The sequence below is a fragment of the Oratosquilla oratoria genome, chromosome 7 (assembly GCF_046742065.1).
Source record: "Oratosquilla oratoria isolate Oo_2021 chromosome 7, ASM4674206v1, whole genome shotgun sequence".
Classification (NCBI taxonomy): Eukaryota; Metazoa; Arthropoda; class Malacostraca; order Stomatopoda; family Squillidae; genus Oratosquilla; species Oratosquilla oratoria.
The window spans coordinates 29,796,437-29,808,936 of NC_134783.1; the positions used below are offsets into that span (position 1 = coordinate 29,796,437).

The 12,500-nt window shown below is 35.8% G+C and overlaps 1 protein-coding gene across 2 annotated transcripts in view; it reads left to right on the top strand.

The window, feature by feature from the left end:
• LOC143027017 (major facilitator superfamily domain-containing protein 6-like) overlaps window positions 1–8,122 on the top strand; it is a 13,349-nt gene extending 5,227 nt beyond the window's left edge. For both annotated transcript variants that reach the window (XM_076187852.1, XM_076187853.1), the window contains exons 5-6: window positions 7,297–7,536; window positions 7,673–8,122. In XM_076187852.1, coding sequence (XP_076043967.1) covers window positions 7,297–7,536; window positions 7,673–7,866 — 434 coding nt within the window. In that variant the 3' untranslated portion in view covers window positions 7,867–8,122. The remainder of the gene's footprint in view (window positions 1–7,296; window positions 7,537–7,672) is intronic.
• The last annotated feature ends 4,378 nt before the right edge of the window (window positions 8,123–12,500 follow it).

Below are 12,500 nucleotides of genomic sequence, written 5' to 3' on the forward strand. Positions count from 1 at the left end.
ATACATATATATATACATATATATATATATTTATATGTATATATATATATTTCTAAATAGAAATGTAGTAGCACATTTGTAGAACATAAAAGGTCAATTAGGTATGGGCAGGAAAATTCAGCTGTATTTCTTCATGTTAAAAATAAGAATCATTCTTTCGACTGGGGTAAGGCCAGATTAGTGTTCAAGTCCCACTGTGGTTTCAGGAGGAAAATAGTCGAATCAGCATTAATTGAGGAATGCCCTAATATTAATATTTCTAAAGGGCAGTGGACACCTGACATTATCTCACGCGCAGCAATAAATAAGCTCGTGCGGACTTTACATCCTCCCCTCTCCTCACCCCCTCCCTCCTCCGCCACCCCAGTTAGCCCCGCGTCTGAGTGAGGTCAACTGTCCACATCTCTTCTTACTGTAGTTTATAAGTCCCCTCTGTTCTCTTTCTTATGTACTTTCCTGAAGAGGGCTACAGTTGATAGCCGAAATATAGGATTATTCTTTATTCGAAGTTTATTCTTTCTCCGACTGTGGGTTCCTGTGTGATACATATATATATATTTATATGTATGTATATTATATATATATATACATATATATATATATATATATATATATATATCTTCAGTGTCTATGTATATATATATATATATATATATATATATATATATTCAGTGTCTATGTATGTATATATATATATATATATATATATATATATAAATATACATATATATAAAAAATAATCACAATAACGCGTGACTAAATAATATTGCAGAAACCACAAGGAAAATAATGTCTGAATATTAAACATTTTCGTCTATTGCGACATCCTCTGAATACAAGAAAGAGAAAGAATATTGTGTTCTATTTCTCTTTCTTGTACTCTGAGGATGTCGTAATAGACGGAAACGTTTAGTATTCAAACTTTATTTTCCCTGTGGTTTCTGCAATATATATATATATATATATATATATATATATATATATATATGTATATATATGTATCTCTCTATATATATATATATATATATATATGTATCTATATATATATATATATATGTATATATATATATACCTCTGTATATATAGATAGATAGGGACGGGGTAAGAGAGAGGTATTTCATATAATTGAAATCAACAGATATCGCAAGAACAAATAAAATAATAGATAAATAAAAACAACAAATGAAATCATCTCAGTCGAGTCCATAACCATATTCCATTAGACTTGTTTATTTATTTTTATCTGTTTATTTTATTTTATTTGTTTATTTTTTCCTTTTTTTTTTCTTTTCTAACGCATCCGGGTAGAGTTGTCATTTACAGTGAACCGAATATGCACATGCGTTTTGTTATGGTATATGCCTCGTGATTTCATTCACACAATAATGCAGCACCCAGACCTGATCCGCGGAATGGATTAGTCAAGACCTTGCTGAAGACGGGATCCCCCAGTTGCCCCTCCTCCATCACCGTTTTCCCTCTCCCCCTCCCCCTCCCCCTCCCCCCAAGACTGTAACTCACCAAGTCGCACGGCCTTCGACACTAGAATTGCGGCCACGGTGATGAAGTTGTAGCCGCTCATTCTGACCTTTGTTGGGACCACTTTTTCGTTCTTTTTTTGGGGGGAGTAGAGGAAGCGGGAGGGGGAGAGGGGAGGAGATACCACTCTCTTCGCTTTCTCCTCCCCCGTTGCCTAAGTGACGTCACTGGTGAGAGAATTTCGCTGCACATGACGTAACTCAACGGATGAGAATCTGTTCTATGATGAATGAAGAAGGGAATATGAAGATATGATCATCGTAGCGAAGGAATTAAGTAGAATTATTATTATGATGAAGATAATAATGGTGTCGATGATATTGATGATGAAATTTATATTACTATTGATAATGAAAATAATAGTAATGAGGGGTCGGAGTAGCAGTAGTAATGATACTAATGAATTTAATAGTAATAATGATAATGATAATGATAATGACAATGATAATAATAATGATAATGATGATGATAATGATAATGATAATGATAATGATAATGATAATGATAATGATAATGATAATGATAATGATCATGATAATGATAATATTCTTGGAGTCATCTTCTCTCTAATACAATTTTTGATAAGTTGCGTAGCCGCTGACGTTCTGTGTACCTGATCGCTCAAAACTGCGGAAGACTTTTTTTTCTTCATTGTCCAGTGTTCATCTGGGTACCAATATATCTGCAGATTTCGAGGTCTACTACCGCTTCTTCAGCTGGGTGAGAGTAATAAATATTCTAGTAACCTGAGTTTATATGTTCATGAATTGAGTGACCTCATCGTGTGTGGCTTTTGAGCTAATATCTGAGACTGATGTAACCAGTCTGTTACTATGAGGTTCTTGTTTGTTTCTTTATCTATTTATTTATTTATTTATTTATTTATTTATTTATTTATTTATTTATTTATTTATTTATTTATTTATTTATTTATTTATTTATCTATTCATTCAATCATTTATTTATTTGTATATTTTTTTATTTATTCATTTATCTATTTATTTATTTATTTATTTATTTATTTATTTATTTATTTATTTATTTACTTATTTATTTATTTATTTATTTATTTATCTATCTATTTTTATATAAGTATTAATTAATTCTGCTGCATATTTAAAAGTGGTTTGATTTTTTTTTCTTTTCTTTTCTTTTTTTCATTAAAACTGCTTCTGCTATTTCTAGTCCATGGTGATCATTTGTTCGGTAAATGATGGAAGTATTATTTTTCAAATCTGCTGCTTGTGGTCTTTTGTCATGTGCAATGTAGTGAACAAAAATTCCACTGTTGTAACGGTGGTGATAGAGTCTTTTTCTAAAGAAGTTCTGGCGAATCCATCGTATTTTGAAGGAATGTAAAAATCCCTGCCCGACATGAGTTTTTATGCACTACAATGTTTTTACTATGTTCTTTGGTATTAGCTGTGTTGTTCCTCATAATGAGTGACGTGGTTTTATTTGGATTGTAAAAGCAGACTAAGTTTATTTTAATATTGTGTGCTGGGGTAACTTCGTTATTAACTATTCTGCAAATAGACTTTCCCTCCTCTTTGGTATGTTCATTGTAAAACTTAACGCATCTGGCAACTCTTAACCAGCAACGAATTTCCTGATGCAATTATAGAGCATGGGACTCGCCGTACAATGGAGAGATTCCTTGAAGGTTCGTCAAAACAAAATGAGAATTTTGATTATCGACATCTTTTATAAGATGTTTTACAATGAACATAACAAAGAAGAGGGAAAGAATATTCGCAGAATAGTTAATAACGGAGTTACCCCTGCACACATTATTAAAATAAACTTAGTCTGCTTTTACAATCAAAATAAAACCGCGTTATTCATCATGAGGAACAACGCAGCTAACACATGAGATAATAGTGAAAGCAATGTAGTGTACAAACACAAATGTCAGACAGGAATTTAGGCATCCCTTCAAAATACATTGGATTCATCAGAACTTCTCTAGAAAAAAAAAAATCTATCACCACCGTTACAACAGTGGTATTTTTGTTCACTACACTGCACATAACAAAAGACCACAAGCAGCAGATTTAAGAAATAATACTTCCACCATTTACCGAACAAATGATCACAGCAGACTATAAATGGCAGAAGCTTTGTTACTAAAAAAAAAAAAAATCACCTTTAAATGCACAGCAGAATCAATTAATACTTCCCTCAAAAAAAAAAAAAAAAAGACAAGAACATCGTATGTGACATACTGGTGACATCAGCCACGGACAATAGATCACAAGCCACACTCAGTTAGGTCACTGAACTTATGAACATATAAACTCAGTTTATTAGACTATTTACTATTCCCACCCAGCAGAAGAAGCGGCAGGAGGCCTCGAAATCCGCAGATATACTGGTACCCAGATGAATATTGGAAAATTCTGTTCCACATTAAACAACGGGGATGAAAAAAGCCTTTCGCAATTTTGAGTGATCAGCTACACAGATCGTCAGAATGTCCGTTGCTATCCAATTTAACAAAAAGTTAATAATATTAGTAATAATGATAATAATAGTAGTTATGATAATAATGATAATAGTGATAATAATGATGGTAATGATAATAATAACAACAATAATAAAAGTTATAATAATAATAACAATAATAGTAATCATGATAATAGCTATAATGATGATAGTCATTTCTATCTACATACCAAGATTTTTTCCACCTTGTAAGGGGGGTAGCTATGTCAGAGGTACGTACCGACTCCCACTCGTTCCACTCCCTTCCACCACTCCCTATACCCCTCCCATCTTAGCTCCTCATGGATGACGGGTCATCCCTGCATCCACCAATGGCCGCCAATTCCGGACAATACTAATAAAAATAATAAGAAGTATAGTAATAATAATGATAATATTTTGTGAAGACACCTTCTTTTAAACAAACTTCATTAAAAGTTATTATTGTGACAATATTGATGAGTTTGTAAAAAGCTATTTCTATTTCCTTGAACTTTTCCTTCGCCATCGGAAGCATTGAAAAAAAAGCAACTTTCTAATGTTCATTAAGTATCCAGACGTTTCATTGTTACTTTAGACTATTTCTAAATGTTAGAAAGACAAGTCCGAACGCTTCTATGAACTTGTACTCACAAGCTGGTTCACAAAGGAAGTATCTTCTCCTAGTTATTGGTTTGTTGATTCCCAAGTCACAATTTTCCTTATAATGCAGAAAGATCACTAAAAACAACACGTGATCCACAAATTTTGCTGGTAACCACTAAGGAAATCGGAAGGAAACTGTAATTCCCAAGCGCTTTCGTGTAATTCATCTGAAGATGTGAATTACACGAAAGCGCTTGGGAATTACTGTTTTCTTCCGATTTCCTTAGTGGTTACCAGCAAAATCTTCCTTATAGATATATTCTTTCCTCGACTTCCTCAGGTGGCGTAATCAGATGCGCTGTGGTCTCGTATTTCTTTAGTTGTGAGTTCGAATATCACCCTTCTCTACGATTCCCAGCAATGATTGTTACCTAGCCTAACATTTCAAATGCAGAGGGCAAGCGATAAGCATAAAATCACACGCATACAAACACACACATTTATCCATGCACACGTACAAACACACACACACACACTCATTCCTGAACACAAAATTCTTAAACAGTTGATATGTCTACTTCACAAGTTGTTTACCAAGTCAGAATTCTAACTTAGGAGAGAAAGAAAACATGTGGATCAGTTATATAAAAATAAAATACCGCAAAATGTGTGATATAAAGGAAGGCGTTATGTGTGGTATTCGTGGGTTATGAGAACGGTGAATAGAGTCATTATAGGAGATGTTGAGTAATTAGATGACAAGAAAGTTGCTAAGGGTATAGAAAAACATACATGGAGGAAGGAATACATATGCGAAAGTAGGTAGCGTGGAGATGGGGCTGTCATATTGGATATAGGACTAAAATAGGGATGTGTGATGTCATCGTAATTGCTCAGGAAAAGTTTATAAATAATATCTTATAAACAGAAAGGAGATAGCCATGAGAGAGAAACGTGGAAGTGCTGGATGGAGGGACGAGGTAATTTCAAGTCATAAGGACTATGTGGTGTGAGGGAGTGATGAAATGGGAAACTGTAATGTTATAACACATTTGTAAATGTACACTTTAAACTCACTATCGGAGAAATAATATCAGAAGTACAGGAAAACTGTATATTTCGACTACTATCTGTAGTCCTCTTCAGCTGAAGAGGACTACAGATAGTAGTCGAAATATACAGTTTTCCTGTACTTCTGATATTATTTCTCCGATAGTGGGTGTCTACGAGTGATGAAATGTTAGAGAGATTAATGAAACGCTTAAAAGCGATGCGTTGACGGAAGAAATATCTTCTAAAATTAAATCAAAACAAGGTTACGGGGGTGTTCGAGAATCAGATGAGCACACCAAGTATTTAGTTGTAAGGTGGTAGAATGCAGAAGGCTAAAATATTCAGATATTTTGGATTATACGTGGAGGACTAAGAGATAAGACGTGACTTGGTAGCACAGGATTATGAGTGTAAGAAAGGTGATAGCAGGGCCAAAATGGTCGAGTGTGGTTCCCCAACTGTGGGTAAATTACCCCTTGGGGGGGGAGGTAACAAATTTTCGGGGGTAATGGAGGGATGACAAAAAAAAAATAATAATAATAAAAAAAAAATAATAATAAAAATCAAGAAAATATTGCGGTACCCGGCATTAGGATTAAGGTTAACTTAGTATGTATAGTTGTAAAACAAAAAAAAACAAAGTTTGGGAACCACTCTAGACGATAGGACCGTGTCTGGACATTGACACCTCTTCCATTTCATTATGATCTAATATCTAATGTACCTCTTTCATTTCCCCCTATTTGCACAATCCTATTTTCATTCATACTTACTCTTTTCCTTCTCTTCTCTAGAACGACCGTAGAAATATTCACCAGCCACTGTCACATTATATGACTGTCCTATCAAACACGATAGAATTTATTCTATATTATTTGTTTTTTGCTTTGTTATCATTTGTCTGTTTGATTCTCATTTATTATTAGTTATATGTCAATATATTATTATTTACTATTTACCTGTTTGTTTATTATCTAACTATAGCTATGCATTTATTTATGTATTTTATTTATTATTTACATTATCATAGTTTTTATTTATTCATTTATCATTATTATGACTTTTTTTTTTCTTTTTTGCATCCGACCTAGATATGGACCAAAAGGGCTCCTGTCGGCATGCTTTGCCTTTGTAATCCTTTGTAAGGCTTTTGTTTTTAAATTTCAGCTTTGCTATCTCTTCCACATATCTAATTCCCTTTGTTTTAAAAGCTTTTTTGTAATCTCACCCATAAACATTTTCAACAGCCGTGGAGTTCTCAAATAATATATATTTTCCTCATCCCTGTGTCCGCAATCAATCAATAATCCTTTTTGTACAACTGTCTATACATTCTTTACTCCACCATTCATCATCTATCACCAGAAACATTCCCTTTATTCAATACAGTTATCAATGTTCCTATGATATATTCATGACCACCTTATCATTCACTGTATCTAGATTCGCCGTGCATGTATACCTCCTTCACTACCACCCTAAAATACATACAGAGGTCTGCTTTGATATAAAATACATTATACACATATTCATTCCGCCTCCTGAACCATCTTTACTATTCCCTAACCTGTATCAGTCAATTTCTATTCTTGTTTTATTGTGTAATGCTTTGTAAACAATAACATATTCTTACAGGTGATATTCTTCAAAAGATCGGCACTACTTGGTCCATCACCTTGGTCTTGTTTTGTCACGGGCTTAGATACGTCATATACTACACGATTGACAACCCGTGGTTCTTCCTTCCCATTGAACTTCTGCACGGTATAACCTACGGCCTCAACAAGGCTGCCCTTACTCTTTACGTCAACGAGATTGCACCGAAAGGGGCAGAGGCCACCATGTTCGCAGTCTTTAAAGCCACTCAATATGTTGGTACGTTTCAAATGTAACTCCGCAATGGAACGCATTGCGAAACTAACGACTCACGAAGCATTCCACTGAAATAAAGTAATAAAAAAAAGTAGGCTTACGAAACTATTTCCTAATATGATTTTCTCATTTCTTTCAGGGAAATCTCTCTCTGGACTAGTTGGTGGCATCCTCTGGGTTTGGTTGGGAGGAAGTGGAGCATTCCTTGTCACAGGCGTCTTCATCCTGTTCTACACCGTCTTCTTCGGAATGGCTAGTTTTGTGTTCCCCAAGTGTTGTTGCACAAAATCACTGGAAGATACGACAGATACTTCTGATGCGCCTAAAGTCTAGAAAATATATATATTGTTGTTATTATTGTTATTATTATTATTACTATTGTTTCTAGTACATGTGATTAATCATTCGTGGCCAAACATTTGTTTGCTCCATAGGATGGGCTGTCTTCCAGAGAGGAATTGTAATATCCTTATGTATTTATATAAAGAGGGTCTGTTCGACAGTATCATTGATCGTCGGAGAAACAACTGTGATTCTGATACCTGACTAACTTTGCAACAAATCTGTAAAACAGGTTTTAGTTGAAATAAAGGACTATCACATTTTCCCAGGCACTTTACTACATGAACTGAAACCTTAGACGACTAGAGTTTACAGCTCTTCCTGCAAGGGTTTGGCCCGAGTTCACTTATTTTACAAGATATAAAAAAAATATGAAGTACTAATGGCAAGTACCTAATTGTAGAGGTCCGTCAAGAAGCGGAGCTACGCAATTTGGAAAAACATTAACCCCTTCACTTCCTCACTTCTGCTAGGGAGTGCACTCCTGAGGGGCTAGCCCTCAGTCTCCGGATTGGCTCCAGTATCTCTCTTGGTAAACCTCAACTCAGTTTCTTACACCTTCCCACACAAATCTAAACTTTGTCTCCGTACTACATCCAAGGATAAAAGAGCTGAAAATCAAGAACGAAGTACAATTTGGATTGATGCCCACCCCTTTTAATGTCATCCTGGCAAGGGATTCCACTTCCACGATTTAGTGGAAAATGAGATTTGTTCAATGTATATCTCCACCAAATTTTAAATCCAAACCCCTTTTGAAATGTCTTGTAACTGAATGTAACATCCAGTAGCAAAGACGAACTCAAAATACGATATAATGAACAAGAATGCACATTATTCTTCGAAGTATGCTCTCGGTAGTGACGCATCTCCATAAAATAAAAAGTCGTGAGTTCAAATTTTCTTCGAAATGTCTTGTGATATAAATTTACCAATTTAAGAACCAAGATCGTATGGAACGAACATTCAGATTGGTTTTCGAACTAAAGAATATTCATTATTACTCACGGGAGGCACAATATGGTGAATAGATGGGGGTGAGCCAGCTTCGGCTGTTGGACCCTGATTTGAAGGAAGTGTGCTTAGCTGAGCTGCGTTTGACCCAAATAGTTAATGTGTGCATGCGTGTGTGTGTGTGTGTGTGTGTGTGTGTGTGTGTGTGTGTGTGTGTGTGTGTGTGTGTGTGTGTGTGTGTGTGTGTGTGTGTGTGTGTGTGTGTGTGTGTGTGTGTGTGTGTGTGTGTGTGTGTGTGTGTGTGTGTGTGTGTGTGTGTGTGTGTGTGTGATTCACCTTAGTCTTTAGATCGCGGGTTGGACTTGTGATCGACAGCTATTTCTCTCCCGGAAGAGAGCTCAGAGCTCGTATGACCGATCTATGGGTAATGTTGTGACCTTACACGCACACACATAACCATCTCCCCGCCCACGAGAGTTGGAGTAACGACTCGAAGTGCAGCGATACTGAAATTATTTCAGCCCTGGGCAGGATTCGAACCCGGACCGCCGTAGTGACAGTCAGGGACTCTACCAACCACGTCACCGAGAGAGTGTGTGTGTGTGTGTGTGTGTGTGTGTGTGTGTGTGTGTGTGTGTGTGTGTGTGTGTGTGTGTGTGTGTGTGTGTGTGTGTGTGTGTGTGTGTGTGTGTGTGTGTGTGTGTGTGTGTGTGTGTGTGTGTGTGTGTGTGTGTGTGTGTGTGTGTGTGTGTGTGTGTGTGTGTGTGTGTGTGTGTGTGTGTGTGTGTGTGTGTGTGTGTGTGTGTGTGTGTGTGTGTGTGTGTGTGTGTGTGTGTGTGTGTGTGTGTGTGGTAAGTGATCCCTTGCCTTCAAGGTGTTGAAATGGGAAAAATCCATAAGTGGGTCCTCTGATGTTAATACGTGTCTTGATCCGGCTACCCCTTTAGAAGAGGGAAAAGGAAAAGTGCCATGTATGCAGCACTCTAAGAGACCCCCAAATACGATGACAATCTTCTTTTGGCAGCAACAGGTTCGTAGGGTATATCTTTCTGAAGAATCCTCTATCCTTGAGACGGTCAAACACTCTTGTAAAACCTAACCGTCTCACATTGTTCCCCACTTCCTAATATGGGCGGCTAAGCCGTCTTACGAGGTCAGAAAATTAGTAGTTCACATTTTGTTGTTCATTGACTCTAATTTTTTTTCTATTAAAGTGTGAAGCAAATAAAGTAGAACGCATTTCAAATGTAATTAATTCATTGAAAAGACATTGAATTTGAACATTTTATTCATTCATGCTAAAGTTAGAATTAAGCAAAAATGTAAATATCACAAAAAATAAAGGGAGTTTTGTACCATGTACCCATTAGACAAAAACAGACAAGTGTAAAACAGAAGATTAAATACAAAATACATTTTTTTTTTCTATCGAGTCGCCAAAAAAGTTTCAGAAATTTAGTGAAACAACTACGACCCGACAAAGTTTTAACCAAGAAAGTATTTCACACATTGCCATAGTGTCGCTTGGATTGGACAAAAGTGATTACAAACAGAGGAAGCTATTTCTTTTATTTTCTATCTTTACGGACGGCTTCAGGAACAAAGGAACATACAAATCACAACGCAGTGACAGACCCTTGGACTTTGTTCAAATCTGTTGAAGTTTATTTCATTCATTGCCAAGGCATGACTATGATAATAAAAAAATAATAATAATAACTCCTTTTTTACCAAAGAGAAATGTATGAATGAATAAAGTTAATTAGGTGTGTGTGTGTGTGTGTGTGTGTGTGTGTGTGTGTGTGTGTGTGTGTGTGTGTGTGTGTGTGTGTGTGTGTGTGTGTGTGTGTGTGTGTGTGTGTGTGTGTGTATGTGTGTATGTGTGTGAGTGTGTGTGTGTGTGTGTGTGTGTGTGTGTGTGTGTGTGTGTGTGTGTGTGTGTGTGTGTGTGTGTGTGTATGTGTATGTGTGTATGTGTGTGTGTGAGTGTGTGTGTGTGTGTGTGTGTGTGTGTGTGTGTGTGTGTGTGTGTGTGTGTGTGTGTGTGTGTGTGTGTGTGTGTGTGTGTGTGTGTGTGTGTGTGTGTGTGTGTGTGTGTGTGTGTGTGTGTGTATGCGTTTTCACATTTTAAAGTCCACTGCAGGACCACCTGGCTACAACCCGGGGGGATGATACAGCGTCTGTATTTCATCACTGTGTCTTAATCCTACTTGGTGACGTTGTTTAAATGATGTGAAATGTTCAACGTTGGAATGACTCTGGCTCGTTTGAGTAAAGCCTGAAACCAGCACAACCGATATGCAAAACTGGTATACTGGACCTTTTATGACTTAAAAAGCTATTCAACTGTGACTTGGCAACTCATGTTTACTGTAAAGTCTTTGTGATTTTTTTTTTTCACCAATTTGGTTTTATTACAGTATCGGTAAAAGCGCTTAAAAGGATAATTAATTTGTTTCATCTTAAATGTTCTTTTCTTTTATTCAACTGTATGTTAACTTGTAAGTAACTGAACAATATCATACCAGTTGTTGCTACAAGAGGGTTGGCATGCACGGCTGACTCTCTGTCCTCAAGTTGCCAAAAAAAACAAAAATCTTTAACCTTTTAATGTCTTCTAACAAAGAAACATTTAGTATTAGTGGTAAGGTCAATCAGAAGCATAACTGTTTCTTATAGGACTGAAAAAAAATTAATATGAAGGTTAAAGTGTGGAATTACACTAGGGTATGGTTACATAACTGAGACATTCTTCTCCTTAAGAACAGGTTTTTATCTATATCTTAAACGATTGCAAATCCATTCTATTCCTGTACCTTGAAAACCAGAATTGACGATGGATAGTGTTCTAGTAGGATGGCGCACTCTGCCATTATTCTTTTAAGATCAGTCAGTTTCTGAATGGAAAATTCCAGGACAGGCGCCCTGGAAGAGGTGAACTCTGATCTCTTGCCCACCGTGATTACTCTTTTCCAGTCCATTGGTCTTCATTTCAAAGAAAACGGGCAGAGACAGTTCTAGGCTCAAAATGAAGTCTTGATTCCATACCCGGATATGGAAAACAAATAAATATTAGATACGACACCATAATATTTATTCATAAATTACAACTGTAATGACAGAAATTACAAAAAGTTTAGTTCAAATTTTCTAATGCCCACATATAAATAGATATGTGGAAAACAAATAAATATTAGATACGACACCATGATAGTTATTCATAGATTACAACTATAATGCTAAAAATTACAAAAAGTTTAGTTCAAATTTTTCAATGCCCACATATAAATAAAGCAAGAAAGAAAGAAAGAAGAAAGAAAAAAATAATCCAGCTCAACTCAAGGTCAGGGGGCTGCATTTAGCAACAAGAATTGTAACAACAAACGCTCAATAAAACCGGGAAATTATGCATAAAAGTATCATGAAGTCCCACTTTTTTCAAATTAAAAAAGTCTCAAGGTACTTGAGTAAGTACAACGATTTAGTCGTTTATTTTATTCTAAAAATAAAACTAAGACAACTTTCATATAAACTTGTTTTGTTTTACATATTTTCTACTCCATTTAAGTTTATCATAATATTAACCCTTTCATTCACAGCATCTGATTCCCATAGAGCACATAATTCAGGAAATCACTGCAGCAGTAGCTGGAATTTTGTATAAACGACAA